This window comes from Muntiacus reevesi, chromosome 1 (genome assembly GCF_963930625.1).
Source record: "Muntiacus reevesi chromosome 1, mMunRee1.1, whole genome shotgun sequence".
In the NCBI taxonomy this organism is placed as follows: Eukaryota; Metazoa; Chordata; class Mammalia; order Artiodactyla; family Cervidae; genus Muntiacus; species Muntiacus reevesi.
In genome coordinates, this window is record NC_089249.1 from 168,133,631 (window position 1) to 168,155,759 (window position 22,129).

Below are 22,129 nucleotides of genomic sequence, written 5' to 3' on the forward strand. Positions count from 1 at the left end.
CAGAGACCTCTGGACCTGCATCTTCTAGAGTTGACCAGGCCCACACTGAGCCAGGCAGTGATTAGACTGAGAATTCATGAACAGAACCCAATATGGGAGAGCCACCTGGGTTCTGTACCCACAGTCTTGAAAGTACAGTAGGGACAAAGACATACATAGGTGGGAATTGTGAGATACCTTCATTACCTGGAGCTCAAGAATAGTAGAGGGGGAAACAGTAACTGAAGATGAAGAGGTAGGCCAGAGATGGCCTACATGAGGTTTGAATGCCAGCTGGCAACATGAAGTACATAATGTAGATACTGGGGAGCTGTCGAAGGTTCTTCAGAAGAAGGGTGAGCAATGCTTTGGAACTGGAAGTCTTCCATTGTGTCTAATCATCTAGGATTAACTCTGAGGAGTGCCCTGCAAAGAGTCAGTGTATGGTATTAGCCTACTCCAGTGGTTCTCAACCAGAGGCAGTTTTCCACCCCAGGGGACATTTGGCAATGTTTAGAGGCATTTGTGGTTGTCACAACTAGGGATGCTACTGGCATCTAGTACTTAGACACCAGGATGTTGTTTAACATCTTGCAATGCATAAGAGTACCTCCTGAACAGAGTCATCAGGCCCAGAATGTCAATGGTACTGAGGTTGAGGAACCCTTCCCTGGACTGAGGGTGGAGGCACCTGAACTTCCTGGCAAGATGCTAGTCGTTAGGCAACTTGATGGTCAGTTCTCCTGGTCAGCCCTAGGAGGCTTCCTACACACTTGGTGGGTCCACAGCAAGTCCTAAGAGCACTGATGTCCTGTGATTGATGCAGTCGGAAGAGACAGGTGGAGTGGACTCCTCTCCATTTACCCCCTAACTGACCAGGATCCTTGTTGCATCCCAGGCCCTGGCAACTGATGGGATTTACAGTGGGTATCTCTGAGTTTGGGGCTGGGTGAAAGTGCTCCATGCAGCCCCCCAAGTATTAGACATCCCAGAGAAGGAGCAAGCAGGGCACTTCCAACATCACTGGCGACTGAGAATGCCCTGCCTTCTTCAGTGAGGGGCCGAGGAACTTTGTGGTCTCCCAAGTTCCTCCCCTACCGCCCAGGGCAGTCCCCTCCCCCTTCACGGAAGCAGGCTTGAATGAGCTGTCAGTCTCACCAAGAGGCTGAGCTGAGACTAGGAGTCAGGTCACTGACTGATCCCCCTTCCTGATCCCACTAGGGGGAGAGCAGGAGCAAGAGCATTTACAACCTCCTAGGTTAGGTGCGGGAGGGTCCAAAGTGGATCTGTCCAAGAGGTGAAGGAAATCCCTGGGTGATTTGACAAAGAGCTATGAATTGGGACCAAGGCCCTGGAGGCTGTCTCCACTCCTACACTAGTAGGAAGTAGGAGGGGCCTCATGGTGGGTGCAGTTTGAGAGACCAGACATCAGATTCTCACACCCACCCTACCCCCAAGGCACGACAGCAAGAAGGGGTCTTTAACCCAAACCACTCTGCTCGGAACTGCAACCTCCAGGGCTCACTCCCTGGGGCTAGCGGTGGGGAATGTCCTCAAAGGGCAGTGTTGACACCATCTGCAATACAGCTTCCCTCCAGATCTTGCAGAGGGGAAGTAACAGAGAGGGATTGGTGGGCAGAGGAACTCAGATTCGGGATTAAATAGGTTCAACCTTTTGGGTTCTTGGAGGGGAGCTTCCAGTGCTCTGCTAGGGATGGGGACTATCCCTGCTGCATTATTTTCCTGGGATAAGGAGCTGGGGTGAGGCTGGCAAGGGGGACGCCGCTGTTCTTAAATGCCCTGGCCCCCAAGAGGTGATGGAGAGGGACTGGGAGTTGGGAGTGAGAGCCCTTGAAGAAGTCACTAAGGAGCCAGGAGATCTCTAAAAGATCTCCTGATTTTAGATCTCTAAAAGATTAGCCTGAGATGCACCCCGCCCCCACCCTTGATTCAGGACTGGTGACTCTCAGAGGAGGAGTCCCAAAGAAAAAGAAGCCAAAAGGAGGAATCACAGGCAGAGAGGGGAAGAATCTCAAGAGGCTGTAAGATAGGCAGGGAGAGGCTCCGCCTTCGATCTCTCCAGACCCGCCTGGCCTGACAGCAGGCTGGGTGGGGCCGAGCGGCTGGCTGTGACTGTGACTCAGGTTTCTGTGGGCAGCCAAGGGCAGCCGGCAGGGAGGAGCCCAGACCAACAGACAGGCCAGCCAACTGCAGCTTTCACCTCAGCTGTCCTCTCTCCTGGGAATGCAGGAGGTTCTTCTCTAACTTTGCTGGCCTTTGAGCGCTAGCCCACCCCTGCTCCCTCATCCCCACCCCCAACTGACCCTCATGTTCCTTCCCAGAGCCCTCAGCCCAGGCACTGAGACACAGGACAAAGAGTCAAAGGTCACTGCCTCTAGGGAGGCCCCGGCATGTCTGTGCCACAGGGAGAAGAGTATAATCATTGGTTCTGCACCGAGAGGGACAGACTGGGGGAATCTTGGGGACTGGTTTTCAGGCTAAGCAGCTTGGGCCCCCCCTAGCCTTCCCCAGCCAGGATGGCTCAAGTCTGGGCGGGCTGGTTGTCATGGTGAAGACTAGGGGCTAGAATGCAGCTGCCAGAGTCAGGCTACCAGGCCTAAGTGAGTAGATGGGGCTCAGGGACTCATAGCACAGTCCTTTCAGAACTGACTAGCCAGGCAGGGATGGTTGGAGCTGAAACCAAAGAACTATGGTCAGGGACTGTAGGACTTCCCCTTGGTGATGGGTGAGGGTGTGGCCAGCTCATTCCCCTGGTATTTCTGGGGCCTGTTTGCTGGGCTGTGTTTTCAGAGAGCGGCTGAAAGGAAGGGAATGCACGTTTACTTCGTGCCAAGTGCTCTGCATACATGTCTCACCGATCTTCACAACAACTGAGAGAGCCAGCCATTTGCCTAAAATGGCAAAGCTAGGATTAAAATCCAGAACTGGCTGCTACCAACGCCAGTGATCTTTCTTTTCTGGGAACAGTCTTGTTCTAGGGGAGAGAGAGGGAGAAATTGACCTGAACTTTATCAGACTGGGTATTTCATTGGGAGGCCACAATAGTAGGATGCAGGTGCTGGCTGCCTTTGGGGTTTGGAGACAGATGACGGTTCGAAGAGAAAGTTACTGGTGAAATGCTTGTCACATAGTAGGTGGCCATCAAATATTTTTGTAAAGAAGAAGCCAGCTCTGTGTAATAGCCATGCATGGCCAGTTTTCTGGGACATCCTCGGAGCTTCTGGCTCTGAATTGCAGCAACAGCGGAAGAAGCTAGTTTGAAAGAGGGACTTTCCAAGACCATCCCTGGCGGGAGGAATTTACGGAGCGTCACAGAGTGAGGGTTAGGCAGGATGGGAAAAATCTGTGTAGATGATACAGGGACTGCAAGCTGCGGACGCCACCCAGCGGCCATAAACCAGGCGATAGGGAGCCATGTTCCAAGAGTCCTCTGTGAGCAGAGCATTCTGGGAGTTGTAGTCGGGCTGCACTAAAGGGGCGGTGTTGCCAGTGGGGCTGTTGGGTGCTGTGGTCCGGCCTTTATTGGCGGGAATTACCCTCGTTTGCCGGACTACGAGTCCCGTGGTGCCTCGCGGCCAGCTGCGCAGGCGCGGTGAGTCGGGCCGGTCAATCCTTAACGCTGAGGGGGCAGCTAGCTGGGTCGAACAGTGTCGGGAGGGGTTGCCGAGTGGGTCTGTGGCGAGGCAGGTTAAGGCGGCCGGCATCATGTCGAGGCAGGCGAACCGTGGCACCGAGAGCAAAAAAATGGTAACCGGAGCGTGTGACCTCGGCGGGTGGGGCGGAATGGAGGTGTTCTGGGGAAGGGGCCCAGCGCGGGGTGCAAGTCTCAACTGGAAAGGCGCCTTCTGCCAGCCCTGGGAGGGAGTGGTTCCGCTGGAGGGAAGGAAGGGGCTCATTGGTGACCGGTGGAGAGCGGGGATTAGCTCTGGGAGCGTCCCGGGTGCGGAGCAGGTTGGAGGGCCGCTGGAGAAGCTCGGAGACCTCTTTCCCCGCCACCTGAGTGCGATTGAGTACGAGACCAACAACGACGGCGACAATAGTAGCTCCCACTGTGGCTGTCTTACTGTGTTAGGCACTGGGCCAAGCACTTCACGTCTATTATCTCATTTAATCCGCAAAGTAACTCTTGTCAGGTGGATAATATTATCGCCGTTTTAAAACTCAGAGGTTGCATAACTTGCCCCTGTTTACAGTTAAGACGAGTTAGGATTTGAACCCATGTCTCTCTGACTTCAAAGGTAATGCTTCAGACTGCGGGACTGTAATGTCTCCCACACTCTGCCCTGGGCATTGTGAGATACTCAGGTACTCGTTTAGCCGGAAAGCAAGAGAGTAAGGGGTGGGCCAGAGTAAGTAAGTAAGTAAGTAAGTGGTCCCCCTCTGGTGAAGGGGGGGACAGGCTCCCTTCTTGTCCTGGAAATAGTGGGACACCATCTATCCTAGAAAGTTTGGCTGCCAATGGGGGCTGGGCCTGGAAAGTAAGATGGATGATGTTTTTCTCCAAACTAAGGGGATTTCTTGACAGGTGTTTCTTTTCTTTGGCATCTTCTTACTTCCTCTAGAATTGCCCATTTGTCTTTATTTTCCGATTTACGAACTGAGTTATTGAAGGTCGCATGCAGGGCAGACCTGCGGCCTTTTGTTGACACTCAACTCTACAGAAGATGACTAAACTTCCATTACACCTTTGCATCTCACGCCAGGAACGGCCACCAGATATGGGCAGCAGGAGGCCCTGTTACTCCAGAGTAGTACTGTACTTTTTCTCTGTCGGATCTCTTTTGAAAAGTTGATAATAGCTGTGGATCTTCTCCCCAGGAATAGTAAATAGACAGACATAAACAGACATTTACTTACATTTAGGGGGAACTTGTGGGCCCCTGGAAAATACTCTGTGAATCATAGGTTAAAATTCCTGTTTTGGAGGAAATAAGAAAAAGGAAGAAGAGTGTTTTGCTAGGCAATAGTGTCATGCAGGGTAGTGGTCCCCAACCTTTTTGGAGCTAAGAACCAGTTTCATGGAGGCCAGTTTTCCATTAGGCATGGGGGTGATTTGGGGATGGTTCAAGCGCGTTACTTATTGTGCACTTTATTTCTGTTCCTACATCAGCTCCACCTCGGATCCTCAGGCCTTAGATCCCAGAGGCTGGTGACCCCTGATGTGTTGTAAAACGCATGGATGTTTGTTGGAATCCTGATTGGTCCTCAGTTTACTCATCTATACAATGGGGAAATAATGCCTTCCTAGGATTAAGTGAGATAACAGTGTAAAATGCAGGGGACGTGATCAATGTTTATTTTCCTCTATGAGCAGATAGAAAAGTCTTCCCGTTTAGTTTTCATATCTAGCTCTTTTCCTTATCTTTTCTTAAAACTTGAAACCAACATTGAAACTTTTAACACAGTTTCAGCAGGAAGCTTCAGCCCCCACCCCGCAACCCTCAGTATTCACTTGGTTTTGGGGAATTGAGGGAATTAGGGACTGGTATCAGTGCACTCGCTGCTTCGAGTTTTGCTACTGCTGTGGTCTCTGCTTGGAACCTTTCCCCCAGAGAGTGTCTAGCCTCTCCTCACCTCATTTACAGGTACACAGAGGTCACCTCCTCATAAAGGGCTTCCCTGACCACCTAACTAGTTCTCAATCCTCTTACTCTGTTTCTCTTCAAGCACTGTCTATTTCATTTAAAATACTTCATTATAAATTAGGTATTTACTTGTTTATTTATAGTCGCCCCATGAGAATGTAACTCTACGAGAGCAAGGGTTGATTTGTTAACTGCTGTACTCCCAGCACCTAAAATGATGCTTGGCACTAGGCGGTCTGTATTGAATGAGTGACATGAAGGTTTGGTGCATCCTGTCATTCAGTTCCTATTGGTACCCAGCTGAGGCTTGTCACGTGATCCTCTGTGTAGCCACCTGGTTTTGACGTGCTCTCCTTGCCTGTCTGCCGGGCGAGCCTCTCCTTCTAGCAGTCCACTTCCCAGTCAGCCCAGTTTCTGCTAATTGCTGTGTTCCGTTAACCTTTCCAAAACTTAAGTGGTTAATATGACCAAGTAATTAGATCTCTGCTTTTAATCTGGGCAAACAGAAACAACCCATTTGTCTAGCAAACTTTTCTGGGTCCCAGTTCTATGCAAAGCATTGTGGGAAATGCAGAGTTGAAGTCCTAGTCCCTGACCCTGAGAAGCAGTCCTCTATGAGAGAGGTCAAAAAATATACAATGCCAGGAGCATAGAAGTGTCTGGGATTGAGCCCTGGCTTCACTGCTTGCTTGTGTGACCTTGGGCAAGTGTCTTCATTGCTATAAACATCAGTTTCACTGTCTTTATTTATTTATTTCTGGCCACACCAAGCAGCTTGAGGAATCTCAGTTCCCCTACCAGGTATTGAACCCATGCCCCCTGCAGTGGAAGCATGGAGTCCTAAGCACTGGACCACCAGGGAAGTCCCAGCATCCTTTTTCTTTTTAAATTAAAGTATAGTTTATCTACAACACTGTGTTAGTTCCATGTGCACATGGTGATTCGATGTTATTAGGTTGGTGCAAACATAATTTTTTGTTTGGACTGCGGTTTTGGACTGTGAATTTTAAATCATTGTAACTAGGCTCAAACACATCTTTATTAATCAAAATAGGAATCAACACATTTTTCGGTTGTACAATCAACACATTTTTGCCAACAAGAAATAAGCGTGTTCATTCCTATAGCGTAAAAATCTGTGATTTGGAATTCAACAAACTCTTGGAAAGCATTTTCTGCCTGCCGCTGGTTGTGGAAGCATTTTCCCTGCCAAAAGTTGTTGAGATGCTTGAAGAAGTGGTCGTCAGTTGAACGAGGTCAGGTGAATGTGGTGGATGAGGCAAAACTTTGTTGCCCAATTCGTTCAACTTTTGAAGCGCTGTTTGTGTGACATGTGGTCGGGCGTTGTCTTGGAGCAGAATCGGGCCCTTTCTGTTGACCAGTGCCGGCTGCAGGCGTTGCAGTTTTCAGTGCATATCATCGATTTGCTGAGCATACTTCTCAGATATAATGGTTTCACCAAGATTCAGAAAGCTGTAGTGGATCAGACAGGCAGCAGACCACCAAACAGTGACTATGACCTTTTTTTGGTGCAGTTTTGGCTTTGGGAAGTGCTTTGTAACTTTTTGGTCCAGTCACTGAGCTGGCTGCTACTGGTTGTCACATAAAATCCACTTTTCATCACATATCACAATCTGTGCATAGAGTGAGAGAAGATGACACTTCAAAATGACGATTTTTTTTTATTTTCCGTCTGTTCATGAGACACCCACTTTTGGAACTTTTTCACCCTTCCAGTTTGCTTCGAATGCTGGACTGGAGAATGACTGACATTGAGTTCTTTGGCAGCTCCTTGTGTAGTTATGAAGGGTGAGCTTTGATGATCTTCTCAGTTGATCACTGTTGTTTGTATGCTTGTCAACTTCCGATGGCCGGCCACGGCGCTCCTCATCTTCAAGGCTCTTGTCTCCTTTGCGAAACTTCTTGAACCACCACTGCACTGTACATTTACTAGCAGTTCCTGGGTCAAATGCATTTTTGTTGTTACGAGTTGTCTCTGCTGCTTAATGACCCATTTTGAACTCGAATAAGAAAATCGCTCGAATTTGCTTTTCGTGTAACATCATTTCCCTAGTCTAAAATAAATATAAAATAAACAGCAAGTAGTGTCATTATCAAAAAATCATAAATCGAGAAATGCGCATTAAGAGGATGTATAACATAACCATATTTATTTAAGAATGTATTCCAGTGTCAAACGGCGAATTTCAACAGTGTAAAACCACAATTAACGTTTGCACCAATCTAACGCTCTACTACAAAATGGTCACCACACAGTCAGTCTTATTAGTAAAGATATTAACCTTTGTGTGTTTAGGCCTGCCCTTTTTTTGTGTTGAGACTGTATTCTCCAGAGCTCAGGCGAGTTACTACTTGAGTAGCCGCCCTCAGAATCTCTGTGACAGGAGGCTGGAGAGTGACAAAGAGGGGGGAACTCAGTCCTGTTACTGAGCTTCCTTCCTTAGCATCTTGCGGGGTAGTCACACTGGATTATTTGTGTTGACAAAAATAGTAAGTATGACTCTTAATAAGTATCTTGGAGCTTTAGCTCCAAAGGTTAGCCCCCTAAGGAGTTTTGATGTTTTGTTTAGTACACTGACTACAAAGCTGCCTGAAAACCGTCAAGTGCAATAGCTTACCTGAGTATAGGGTTTGGCTTAACTTACTCTGCACAGGGTGCCTGAAGTACTTGACTTTGCCAACATGAATCACTCGTGTGATTTCTTGGTCTGTGAAGCATCTTTAAGTCCATTATCTCATTAGACCCTCCCCTTCCATCAACCCTGTACTGGCATGACAGATTTCACTGTTATTTTTTTTGTTGGAAAAGATTGAAGTTCAGCGAAGTGAAGTGACTTAACTAAAGTGTTTCAGCCAGTGACAAGTCTACACTTAGAATCAGGTCTTCTGACTATAAACCCTGTATCCTTCTATATGCCTTACTAATTGTTTTAAAGTTCTTTATAGTGATTCAGAATCTCCCTCTTTGAATCTAGTTCAGGGTGCTGGCACCACGCCACAGAGAAGCAGTTTAAGAACAAAAATAACAATATCTGCTTTTTTTTTTTTTTTTTTGGCTGTATGTGGGAAGGAATCCATCCCCCCTGCAGTGGAAGTGTGGGATCTTAACCACTGGACGGCCAGGGAAGTCCTACAGTACCTACTTCTTGAGTGGGTGCTATGCAGCAGGCACCTACACACATTATCTCATCGATAACCCTGAAGGGCAGATAATGTCACCATTGTACAGCTGGGGAACGCTGATGTTCAGGGAGGTTAAGCAGTGACTCAGGATGACTTCATAACTTTCTACAGGACAGTGCTCAGCTCTAAAAAGAGTGAGTCTCAGTCACTTAACCTATCACCTGTAAAATGGGGATAAATAGTGTTTGTTTTGCTAACCTCTCATGGTTGTTGTGAAGATCAGTAAGGAACTGTCTGTGAAGACACTGAAAGTTTTATAAATGTTAATGATCATTATTATTAAACATAATTAGAGCAGTCTGAAAGTAGAAGTTTTGCAGAAGAGATTGATGTTTCTGTTGGGAGGCAGAATGTGCTTATGTTCAGTGAAGAAATGGGGCTGGTTGAATTATATGACCTTTGTGGTACCATGGAACCTTAAGTTGGAAGGATCTTCAGACTCTGCAGCCTCCTGTTACTGCTCTGAGTTCCTCTTCTGTTTGCTCTCGGGTTTACTCATCTCTAGTCACACTGGTCTCCTCGCTGTGTCACACACAGCAGATATACTCCCACCTCAGGGCCTTACACTTGCTGCCTCAAGTTTTTTCACCTACATATCTTCATGGCTTTCCCTTATTACCTTCATGTCTTTGTACAAATAACACCTTAATGAGGCCTTTTCTTTTTCTTCTTTTTTTAATATTTGTTATTTATTTATTTGACTGTGCTGGGTTTTAGTTGCAGCACTTGGGATCTTTAGTTGGGGCATGTGGGATCTAGTTCCCTGACCAGGGATGGAACCCGGACCCCCTGCATTAGGAGCACAGTCTTACCCACTAGGCCACCTAATGAGGCCTTTTCTAACTACCCTATCTAAAATTGACACCTCCCCATACGCATATAGGTGAGCATAAATATTCACTAATCTTTTATGCTCATTTTCCTCTGTAGCACTTACACCATTGGCATACTGTTTATTTATTCAGTTTATTGCTTGTTTCCCTCCTCTTAGATAGTCCCTGGTACATAGTAAACCTTGAATGAATGATTTTTTCCTACACTATGGCTTATTCCTGTTTTTAAAGTCTGAAGACTTTTTAAGTTATCTTGCACTATTTATGTCATGAAATATTCCACGTAGGCTTGATTCATAATTGAGTGGAGATAAACTTAGAAATTAAGAGAGGGTATGGAGAGTCTGGGTCAGAAATTCCATTCCCAGATTCTAGGCTTATCGATTCTGTGAGCACCGACAGATCTGTTTAGGACTTTGATTTTTCTTATTGATAAATTGGGGATTGCTGCATGTGTAAAGTGCTTAATAACATCGTGATATGTATGTTACTTGGCATCATGGTGGGCAAGGCTCTTGGATTCTCCATCCAAGGACTCATTAATAATGCAAGGAAAGCTCTCCTGATTTAATGCAGTGGCGCCAACTCTATGGACTGGTTACTGCTGGACTGTCTCCATCCATTCATGCTCAGGCCACTCTAATGCCAAACCCTTAACTTTACTAAAAATCATTCTTCTCCTTAATAGCTTCCCTTTAACTGCCATATTTGGTACTATACCCTGATCTTGGAGATACCCTGATCTGTTTTAGTTGAATTCAGAGAGCTTACTTATTCAGCAGCTGACTCTCTTTGACTCCATAGTACAGCTATCTTTTTTTTGGGGGGGGGGGAGGTGATTAATACTGCAGTTGTGGGGAACAGTGAACAGAATGAACAGTGGCTTAGAAACTTCTGGTTTCTGTCCCCCCAATTACTTTTGTCAATAATTAGCTGTCCTTGGACAAATTACTGAACCATTCTGAGGCTCAGTTTCCTCATCTCTAAAACAAGATTAGTTCCTGCCCTTTATGCTTTACAGAGTTAGTGTAGAGTGGAAACTGAGATTAAGGAAAAATAGAATGCAGTATGTAAGCAAAAGGCATTCGCATTACTATTCTTGCAGTGACCTCATCACCAGGCCATGAGGATGAGCTGAGGAACAATGGGTCCTGGGAGTCTGGGCTTTGACTTTAGTTATACTTTCTTCCCCAGAAGACTTGCAGACAGGAAGGTGCTCTGCTGCAAGTCTGACAAGCCTCCATTCAGAAGGGACTGGTAGGGTGGCACTTGATTTTCAGCCTTATTTCTATGTAAGTACCTTGACCCAGATGTTAACACGTTTCTCACTTTGTTTAACTTTGATAATGCCTTTGCTCCAACCTGCTGCTTTTATTCTGTAGTCTTGGTATTTGCTGTTCCTTTCACCTTCCCATCTCTCTGTTTTTTGGTAGGTAGGTGACAGGATTCTTTATCTGAGAAAGAGATTCTGTGATTCTAACTGTGGTTGTAGTAGAAGCCAGTCCAGGTCAATATTGTGTTCCAGGCACAGAAAAGATCGTATTTCCTTCAGTTACCCCTTCCCTGCAAACACTTTAGCTGTGTCAAGAGGAACATTATTTTTTCCCGTTGGTGACTTAGAGGGGTCATCGCTAGTGCAGTGGACTTCATCTGGCACTTCATTCCTCCCCACTGAGTCCTCTGCTGCTCCTGGAGGGGCCTCAGGAGTGCAGGTAGGCTTGGCAGCTGTGGTGGGGTCCTGGGTCAGCGGGCATCACCTTGGTGTGTTGGAAGGGTGACTGCTCAATGGATGAGGCACCTTTCCCAGCCCATTTTCTAGTGGGTCTGGTTGCAGCCCTGTCACATTGACCCTAGGGCGCCAGACTCTTTGGCTATTGCACAGAGGATGATGCTTTTTCCCACCGGACACCAGTAACCTTCCTTTGAATTCTTCCAGTTGCATTGAGGCTGATCTAGACTCTCACCAAACTTTCCCTTCTGTGTGGCTTGCTCCTGACTGCCTTTTCAATCTCTTTTAGAGCTCTGAGCTCTTCACCCTGACCTATGGGGCTCTAGTTACCCAGCTCTGCAAGGACTATGAAAATGATGAAGATGTGAATAAACAGCTGGACAAAATGTGAGTGAGCTCCTCTGTGGGAGAGACGGGAATGGGAGTCGTGAGCAGCCGAATCTGCGTGGTCCCTTAGAGCCCAGAACAGGGTCCTCTGTCATAGCCAGCACTTCGGGTGCAGTTTCCTCTGCTTATTGATTGGGAGGTTTGGGAATTGTCCTCATTTTCCTTTTACCACCACAGCATTACATTCAAACATAAGACATTCAGACCCCATAATATAGTCAGTTACCTCATTTCTTTCCCAGGGGGTATAACATTGGAGTCCGACTGATTGAAGATTTCTTGGCACGGTCAAACGTCGGGAGGTGCCATGACTTTCGGGAAACTGCAGATGTCATCGCTAAGGTCATTGTCCTGGACCACCGGGCCATGCTGAAGAATTGTCATTGGAAGACACTGCTTACCACCCTCTCCCTTAGAGAAGCCCTTAGTATTCCAGAAGAATTGCTAGGCAGCTCTCTGGGCCAAAGAAGCCTTCCTGGTGGTTTAAGAATAGTACAGATTATGAAAAAGGGAAGAATGGTTGGGAGCATCCCTGTGGATTAAAGCCCCACTGGAAGGAGAGGGGTGTGGAGTTGTGCACAGTTGCTTTTCCTTCTTTGCCCTGAATATGTGAAGCTTCAGTGTCTTGCAGAGGCCCCAGTTTTTTTCCAGAGCCACTTAAGTCCCCTTGCCGGTCCCATCACATCACCTTCCCTGATGCACAGCCCCTCCTGCTTGTCCCATAGTGCCATTGTGTGTCTCCTGACAGGTGGCATTCAAGATGTACTTGGGCATCACTCCAAGCATCACCAATTGGAGCCCAGCTGGTGACGAATTCTCCCTCATTTTGGAAAATAATCCCTTGGTGGACTTCGTGGAACTTCCTGATAACCACTCAACCCTTATTTATTCCAATCTCTTGTGTGGGGTGTTGCGAGGAGCCTTGGAGATGGTGAGTGCAGCTCTTTACCTTCTGAGACACCTGAAAGGTAGTAGGGTCTTAATAAATGTTTAGATGAATGAACGAGAGTGAAAAGAAGGGTTTAGAACTCACCCGGTACTTTGCTGCTGGAGATGGTGATGCTGCCAAGCATAGGATCCAAGTTAGAGATCTCTATGTGGTGTTGATCCTCATTGCTTAGGCTGGGAGGTGGTGCTGTCAGCCCCCAAAGCCCAGGAGCATCCATTCCCAGATTGGCTTATCTGGTGACAGTTTAATTTGCAAGTGTTCTTTGCTAAGTCTCTCCTGTTGAGTCGGGGCCACTGTCTTTTGCACAAGGACTAGCAGCCTTGTCCTTGTGAAAACCAGCCCCCTTGTTTAGGCTGCTCTAGGTGAGGCAGTTATAGCTGCATCCCCAGTGATTTCACAGAGGCTGTGGCTAGGCAGGTGCCCCTTCACTTTCACACTGTCTCCCAGGTCCAGATGGCTGTGGAAGCCAAATTTGTCCAGGACACTCTGAAAGGAGATGGTGTGACAGAAATCCGGATGAGGTTCATCAGGCGGATTGAGGACAACCTCCCAGCTGGAGAGGAATGACCACCCCCAGGACTTCAGGGTAGCCAGCAGGAGCACTTGTTGGAATCAGAAAGCCTCAGTGCTCCTTCTGCCTTCGAGAATTCAGTGACTCTTTGATGGATGTTATATATTCTTCTAACCTTGTGTCCATTCTCTTCGTGTTAATAAAGAGCAGACTGTGATATAGTCCGTTTACCTACAAGTGTGCGCATTCAGGAGGGAAATTCTCTGCTCCCTTTCCCTTCAAAGGGGCTGGATGTAGTCATCCTTGGTTGGACTAGAGGAGCTCAAACCATTTTACATTCCTGTTTGAATTTTCCAAAGCAGAACGCACTCTGACCCCATTAAGAGGCAAACCTCACACACCTATACCTGGGTCTTCAGAAAGTCATTGGTGAAGGACTGTAGGGAGTCCAGGACTCACTGGACAGGGAGGAGAAGATGGGAGGGGCAGGTCGGATTTGCTGGCTGGAGTGGGATACACTCCAGTGCTTGCCAGGAAAGGGGAGCCAGTCATGCCAGAAACGCTGACTTCTGGGAAAGCACCCAGGTCTCATTCCTCCCTGCTGTTTGGAGGCAACATCTCCTCTTTTTACAGAGGGTCCATCTTTTTTTCTTACAAATTCTTCAATAAAGACACATTCTTGAGTGAAATCCCAATCATGTCCTGTTTTCTTTCTGCTCGGCCCTGGGAATTTTGTTACAATGGGGTGTGGAGACCTGCTGAGTCCTATGCCCTACCTTGATTTTATCTAATCCAGAAATACTTCTCCCCATGGACCAGAGAGTCTGGGAAGCCTGGGAGCAAATGAGGCTCCTTCAGAGTCATTGTTGAGTCCACTGTCTATAGCAAAATCTAGAAGCAGACCAGTATCTCAGATGTTCCTAAAATGGACTATCCTGGGCTCTTGGCCACCATGTTGGAGGATTTGGCTAGAAAGACCATGTAAACCTTGTTAGGGTGCCATTTAATGAGTGCTTAAAGTGTGCACACCTGACACCCAGTGTTCATCTCTGCACTGAACACTTTGTATGCATTGTCTAATTCACAGTAATACCATTTTTAGGAGGAGGCCACAAGTTGCCCAAGGTCATACGGCTAGTAAGTGGAGAAGCTAGGGTTCAAAGCCCCAGCCAGACTCCATAAGCCCATGTCTTTTTTTCTGCACTGGGTCTTAGTTGTGGTACATGGGATCTAGTTCCCCAAGCAGGGATTAGAACCTGTGCCCCCTGCAGTGGAAGGCGGATCCTCAACCACTGGACCACCAGGGAAGTCCCCATAGCCCACATTCTTAACCATGATGCCTGGTTCACACTGGGATGGTGGGGGAGCAGGCCTGCAGATCCCTCTCAGCCTCACAGAGCTTAGGGTAACTTTTAAATGGAGGGATCAGAGGTCATCAGGCCATATTTGGTAGCACTCTTCTTGGGGACAGCCTCAGGCCTTGAGGTCCAGATACTCAGGTTGTTGGGGTGAAACAGAGCCCCAGACCTTCCCCAAGGTTAGTGGATAAGTCTGAGATGAGGGGAGCATTGTGCTTAAAGTGTGTCTAGTCATAAAGTTTTGGGGCACTAGAACACCCAACCTGCCTCCTCCAGCTGGGTTAAGTTGCTGATAAGGAGGAAGGATTACTTCTGGCACCCATAAAGAAGGCTGAGCGCCCAAGAATTGATGCTTTTGAACTGTGGTGCTGGAGAAGACCCTTGAGAGTCCTGTGGACTGCAAGGAGATCAATCAATCCTAAAGGAAATCGGTCCTGAATATTCACTGGAAGGACTGATGCTAAAGCTGAAGCTCCAATACTTTGGCCACCTCATGTGAAGAACTGACACATTAGAAAAGACCCTGATGCTGCAAAAGATTGAAGATGGGAGGAGAAGGGGACGACAGAGGATGAGATCACTGACTCATGGACATGAGTTTCAGCAAGCTCCAGGAGTTGATGATGGACAGGGAGGCCTGGTGTGCTGTTGGACATGACTGAGCGACTGAACGGAACTGATGCTTCTTCTAGGATCCCCTTCTCCAAGCCTCTTTACCTCCCCCTCCAGAGACATAACAGTTTGGGGCCCCAGTGCAAATGGGGCCCCATTTTGGTCAACTGCATCCTCAGCACCCAGCATGGGGTTGGGTGCAGTCACACCAGAGTGTGAGTGAATGAGCGCGCGACTGATGGAGTGAATGCTGGGGCCCAGATGTGGGAAGCGTGTGGTGTCTGGACCTGCCAAGAAAAGTGTGATGCACCACCCCTTCCTTCTCCAGGGGGGCCCTCGCCCTTCCTCTCGTCCCAGTACCACAGCCTACTTTCCAGCAGCTGTTTGTATGATGTGAGGTTTTGGATACTTCCTTTCCCAGAATTTAACTTGGGCAGCATTACAGGGTTGGCAAGCTGTGGAAACAAAGTCCCCTTAGTAAGTTCTCCCAGTTACAACTCCACAGTTGTGTGGTGTGCACTCAGGGGCTGAGGACCATGAGCTATTCAGAACATCACCTCATTCTCTCCCCAGATGAGCCAACCATACAAGGCCCAGCTAACCCAACAGCTGCTCCCCCCACCCCTGAAATTAATTAGCTGTAGATTACATACCTCTTTCCTTTACTGTGGCTGAGGGTGGACCACCCCCACCCCACAACCCCCAGGCTAGGCCATTCCCCATTCATGACGTACTGGCACACCCTCCCGGTGAGAAGGGGCAGGGCTGCCTGGCTATATGGGAATGGCTGGCTACCAGGTGGGGTTCCCAAAGAGCCTGGGTGGCTGGAGGAGGCCATGCTGGTGGCTTTGGGGCTTGTGCTGGCTGCGCAGAGCACTAAGGAAAGGCCTTGTCTGCAACCTTTGGCCACCAGGGGTCAGCAGATCACCACTGTAACATTCCAGAGAGTAACCATGAGATCCTTGGTTTTCAGAATTTGCCAGAAGATGCACCTGATGGAGCAAATCTCAGAAGCTGGTCAGAGCGTGAAAGTGCCCCCTTTCTTTAGTCACAACCATTTGAAAACAAAGCTTCCCGGGCTGCCCAGGGCGTTGGAGAAAGCACATTGGCAAAGAAGTCTCTGGCTTCCATTCACACCCCGTACTCTTATACTCGTGCGTATGAGGCTTCCCACCTCCTGAGTTGGACGCGTTAGCCCTGAGCCCTTGTCTAACCAGCTCCCTCACTTCCTGAGTGGAGACCAGAGTACTAGCCCTCTTCCCCTGATGTAAGAGGGTCCTGTCCCTGCCCCAGCCCCCAACCAGTGACATTTCCAGATTCAGGGTACCCCTTTCTCTGGCAGATCGGCTGCCCCTACATTTGTCCTGGGCATCCAGGCCTGAGAAGGAGGTGGCCACAGAAGCCCAGGAGCAGAAACAGCATTAAGTAAAATTAAAACAGTCTCCCGACAAGCAGTTCATTGTGGCTGCTGGGGGGCGGTGGTGCAGGAAAGGCGTCCTCCGTTCTCCTGGGGCTTAAGTGATACCGTGTGTTGGCCCCTGGAAGTCAGAGGGCCGGTGGGAGGGAGGGGAGGGTGGCAGCGGCGAGGAGCCTCGCTTTTACCAATCCCCAGCCTTTGATGTAGGGCCAGGTCTGACCCCAGGACGGCCGCTGGCCGCTGCCAGGGGAGCTGTGGGATGCAACGCATTCCTGGGGGCGATTTGCGCTTCTGGCAGAAGGAGAGGAAAGTTTCTACTGCGGGGAAGGGGGTGGAGAGAGGGCGCTGCAGCAGAGTTGAGGGGGTGGGTGCTGTAAGGAATAAGGGAGGGAGTCAAAGCGCAGGGTAGCCCTCCTGACTCAACCTGGCTCACTTAGCCTGTGAGCTCGAGGCCTCTTCCAGGAAGCCTTCTCTGATGGACCCGAAACAGGTGAGGAGCAGTACTCTCACCCCCCACCACACAGTGTAGTCCTGGGAGATACTGAGAGAAACAGCTGCTTGTCCCTCCTGGCTCTGGAGGCCTGGGCCATCAGTCATGGGGGCATCGAGGACCGAGCCAGGCTGGAGGAGGGCTGGGAAGATGGCGTGCTGAGCATGACAGCGTGTGAGTAAGTGCAGACCAATGTTATTCATAGCAACAGCTAATATTTATCGCAGAGTGACTCTGCCAGTGCTGGTCTAAGCACTTCACATGCATCTCTCCTTGAGCACTCACAATACTCCTATCACTATTCCCATTTTGCAGATAAGAAAACCGAGATACACAGCTAATACATAGTAGATTCAGGACTTCAACCAAAACAGCCCAGTATTGGACACCAAGCTCTTCTCCAGTATATTCTGGGTTGCATATGTGTGTTTTTGTATTTCACTGGGTGACTGTTTGCCTGTGTTCCTTGAGGAGTGTGTCTGTTATGTGAATTCTTTCATTTAATGAAAATGTAGCCCCGAGTTGAGGGCTGGAGCTTTTATCCATGGGGAAGCAGCTGAAGGCATGTATGGCGATGGGGAGGACAGGTTGAAAACGTAGAGCCAAGGGTGAGCCCCAGCTCTGCAACTTATTGGTTATATGACTCTGGACAAAGAATTGGAATTCTGAGCCTCAGTTTTTTCATCTGGAAAACGGGAATAATAATGCCTCCCTTGCTGACTGTTTTGAGGATAAAACAAAATGAAGTATGTGTGTTTCCTGGCTTAGGCTGAGTGTTCCCTAATTGGCAGTTATGATGAACATGATATTTGGGGGAATTATCTAACAGAATTGCTGTGTGTGGATTCATGAGTGTCTGCAGATGGTAATTTTGCAAAATCAGGGCCATGCCTCTGTTGTTCATGGCTGTATCCCCAAGTGTCTAGCATTATTTTCAGCACAAAGCAGGTACTCAATAAATTTTTATTCATTGTTGACTAAGTGTAAGAATGGAGTAAGGAGGGCCCATAGAGAGAGGGTGGGTGGGCAGTGTGAGCTCAGCGCAAAACGAAAATGCAGAGCCTCTGGTTCAGAAAAGATGACCCAAAAGAGCCTTAAACTAAGCCCTTCTGAGCTGCAGGCCCATGAGGCCAGCCCTGGCCTCCCCTTGCCTTTGAGCATCCCATCCAGCCCCCAGCCCACCCCCAGCCCAGCTGGGAGGGAGTATAAGGAGACTCTGCCCAGGCCTGTGCTTCCCGGGCTGCCTGAGGATTGCTCAGTGTCAGCAGGCCAGGAAGGGGCTCAGTGACCTGCAGACCTCTCCCCCAGGGAGCCCCTCCTGAGCCAGGCCATTCCTGAGAGCAGCCCTCTTGCCCTCCATCCGTCTAGGAACTTAGCCCCACCCCAAACCACCAACCAGGCCTCTGGGTGGTCTGGGCACATGTGGTCACATTTAGATGTTGATTGAATCAAAATTGTTATAAGATTAGAATATTTAAGGTAACTTCAATTTCCACAGCATTACTGGGATTTTTGAGGATGGGGCTGAGAAGTCCCCGGGGGTGCAAGTGAGGAGAATGGTGGGGGCTGCAGGAGGGGTCTTCATTACCCTAGTTCTGTAAGAGAGGCCTCTGGTGGCTGAAAAGAAAGAAGGAAAAAAAAAAGAAAGAAGAAGGACTCAAGAGAGGGCAGGGCTTCCCAGGAATTGTAGAACCAAGAGTCCAGTCCCCTAGGGAGTGGTGTGGGCATGAGGGTGTGCAGAATCACCAAGGCCCTGGGAGAGTAGGGACAGTTACCAATACCCACCCCCTCCCCGGACGACTTGCACACCCCAAGTCACACATCGGTGCGAACCTTTCTCTCTCTCCCCTCAGTTTGCCTGGCAGATGGAAGGGGTGGCAAGAGGAAGATTCCATTCAGGCCCTCCCCAGGCTCCAACCTAGAGTGGTTGGAGCCCAGAGAGTTTTCTTACTGACTTATCAAGACAGAAATCTAGAAGGAATGGTAGAATCACGGTGACAGTAATAACAATTGCTAACATTAATTAAGTCATTACTATGTGCCAGGCTTGGGTTAAGCCTTTTATATTCACTGTTTCTAAGAGGCCTGATAGCACGGTGGGAAAAAGGAGAGACTGGGGAGCCAGCCTGCTTAGAGTCACGTCCCAGCTCACCCACTTCCTAGCCATGTGACCATGGGTGAGTCAGGTAACCCGTCTGTGCCTCTGCTTTCCCACCTACAAACTGGGGACAATACTCTTATCCATCTCAAAAGATTGGTGTGAGGATTCAACGAGCTAATCCATGAGAAGTGCTTGGAACAGTGTCTGGTATGGAGTAAGAGCCCCGCAAGGGTTAGTTGTTGTCATTAGGGACTATCATTATCCCCATTTTAAAGAGGAGGAGTTTGAGGTTTGAAGAAATGAGGTCACTTGAGTCACAAAGAGTCACAAAGAGGCAGAACTGCGATGCCAATCCAGGTCTGCGTGACTCCTCAGCTCGTGCTCTGAAGAGGGCTGGGGAGGCCAGCATCGGCTCTGCCAGGGCTGTGCTAAGCAGGTTACGTGCCTTGTCTGGTTCATTTTAACCAACCATCACATTTCCTACCCCAACTCAGGCCTAGAACAGTCCTTGAATCCGTTCTGGCCTCGGATTCTTGTGGCTAAGGAAAATGAAGTCCAGAGACGGGCAGCAACTTGTCCAAGGCCACACAGCAGGCAACCACAGGCAGAGCTGACCCACTGGTATCTAGGCACCGCAGACCAAGGTTGGAAGCCCCTGGCAGGTGGGATGGAGAACCGGCTGGGAGCCTGGCCTGGCTTAGCCCAGAGGTGAGCCTTGGCAGGAAAGTCTGCAACCTACGGCACACAGACACTCATTTCCTGCCTTGAAGTTTGCTGGGCCAAAAGCTGGTAGAACAGCAGGCGGCTATGGAGGGTCGTGGCAAGACTGTCTCAGTCTTACTTTGGGGAGGCCCACCTTAAGGGTCCGGTGAAGACCAGGGACCACAGAACAACAGGACAGGGCCAGACTTGGCCTCCCAGGGCCGGCCGAAAGGCGCGGGAGCTGGAGCCCTCTCTTCCTGCAGAGCCTTCAGGGTGGGGAGAAGAGAGAGGCTGGGGATGTACAAGGCACAGAGAACCAGACTGGCGGGGGGCTCAGGAAAGTTTAAGGGGTGAGTCAGGAGAACCAGGGACAGGATCACGTGGGGGACTAAGTGTGTATTGCAGCAACTGTGTGCGTGCAGCCCGTGGGAACCCCTTCCCCAGCACAAGAGGTACCTTGACTGCTTGCTTCACCAGCACCCCCATCACTGAACTGCCTCCCCCCACCCACCCCAGAACAGCTCACCCTCAGAGCTAAAGACTGTAGGTGGATTAATGAATTTAATCCTCACAACAAGCCTATGAGAGCTTTTCAGATGAGGAAACTGAGGCTTCAGAGGTTAGGCAACTTGCTCAAAACATGCATTTGATGAGTGGTGGCTCTTGGACTTGAACCCAGGCAGCCTGACTCCAGAGTCCCTGCCGCTTAGCTCCCACCCGCTCCCTGACCAGCCAGGCCCATGTGATCCCCACCAAGGGGCTGGTTTTCACACCAGCTTGGGGAAGGGCCGCAGCTCTCCACCCCAGCCAGAGTCCTCTTAGGTTCCCTGACGACCTGGCCCTCCCCTTGGGCAGCGCTCTAGCCTGGCTCCCCTGCGGTCCCTCTGGGCTGGCTCAGGCCAGGAGGCCAGGCCCAAAGACCCCTTGCAACCCCGCCCCACTCTGAGGGCTAGGAGAGGAGTGGGCCCAGACTCTGGAGGTGGGTGAGGGTGAGAGGCCCGTCTAGGAGTGGCGGGACTGGTGTGTACCTTGGCAGGGGGACAGCAAAGTGGGAGGCCCTTGGAGGGCAGGCGGTGGGAGAAGGAGGGGGCCATGGAGGTGGGCCCAGACCTAGAGACAGACAGCCGTAGGCCCTTCCTGCTCCTTTTCTGGACCTGTGGATGGTCTTTCCTACTTAGACCAGACAGACAGACATACACACCCCCTCACCCCAACATGCCTTTTAAAACTCCTCACTGCACTCGCTGCCTCTACTTCCTCCCCAATGACTACTCCTTTGGCCTCTGCTGCCTGACTCCTGTTTCTTCAAACCCAACCACCATCCCCTGCCAGTCCCAAAGGACTGTGACATCTGACCCTGGGCCTCCCTGGCCTTCTAGAAACACCCTGCCTTTGCCTTCTGAGTCACTGCTCTCTTGGTTCCTCCCCCCCCCCCCCCCCAACTCCCAGTCCTACCTTCTAGGCCTCCATTGCAGACCTCTCTTCCCCCTGCATGTCCTCATAATGTTAACGGTCCTGGCCTGAGCACTTCTTCCCTGAGCATCACTCCCCTGGCCTCAGTTACCATCTGCATACCACGGGCTCCTAACCTCTAGCTCAGAACTCTGCTGGATACATGGAAACCCAGAGGGATGTGCAAGGAAGTGCATCCGGCCATCCTCCTTCCAAACCAGCAGCCCCCACTGCCCAACCAGAAACCTAGACTCTGTCCTCATTTCTAGGTCTAGGTCCTTTGCCCCCAGCTCCAAATCCTGCTTATTCCACCTCCTTGGGTCCTCTTACTGTTGTTTCATGGTTTGGTTTTGGGGAGCTGAATGCTGGGCATGTGGGATCTTAGTTCCTGAATGGTAGCCTCCTCCAGCGTCCCTGCCTCTGTTTTCCTCCGCAGAGAAGTCAGGGGACTCTTTCTAAAGCACAACTCTGACCACCTCACTGCACTGCTCCAGAGCCTTCAGTGGCTCCCCATTTCCTTGACGTGAAGTCTAACCGGCTTCTGCATGTCCTACAAGATTCTACTGCGGGCCTCTGTGCGCGCACACAGGCTCACTTCCCTAAACCCATAATGAGCAGGTCACCAGCTCCCCTCCTCCCGCCACCCCCCTAAGTCCTGCCCCTCAGGCTAGGTCACCACTGCCAGGAAGCCTTCCGACAACTGCTCACGTATGGCCCACCATCCCTGTGCTGGGCTTCCCAGGTGGCACAGAGACCGCGACAGCTCTCTTGCCATGGACAGAGGAGCCTGGTGGGCGCC

At 49.7% G+C, this 22,129-nt stretch overlaps 1 protein-coding gene across 1 annotated transcript; it reads left to right on the top strand.

Moving 5' to 3' along the window:
- The first annotated feature begins 3,596 nt into the window (after window positions 1-3,596).
- Window positions 3,597-13,887, top strand: TRAPPC3 (trafficking protein particle complex subunit 3). Its single transcript, XM_065916513.1, has 5 exons — window positions 3,597-3,747; window positions 11,641-11,738; window positions 11,981-12,080; window positions 12,487-12,669; window positions 13,135-13,887. Exons 1-5 carry the CDS (start codon window positions 3,706-3,708, stop codon window positions 13,252-13,254), a joined length of 543 nt encoding a protein of 180 aa, XP_065772585.1. The 5' UTR covers window positions 3,597-3,705; the 3' UTR covers window positions 13,255-13,887.
- The last annotated feature ends 8,242 nt before the right edge of the window (window positions 13,888-22,129 follow it).

What these genes read in the sequence shown, in the direction of transcription:
- TRAPPC3 (XM_065916513.1), top strand. Translation starts at nt 3,706, where the DNA reads ATGTCGAGGCAGGCGAACCGTGGCACCGAGAGCAAAAAAATG. An exon ending in AATAAACAGCTGGACAAAAT is followed by an intron (nt 11,739 to 11,980) that starts GTGAGTGAGCTC and finishes TTTCTTTCCCAG; the next exon opens with GGGGTATAACATTGGAGTCC. An exon ending in CTGCAGATGTCATCGCTAAG is followed by an intron (nt 12,081 to 12,486) that starts GTCATTGTCCTG and finishes GTCTCCTGACAG; the next exon opens with GTGGCATTCAAGATGTACTT.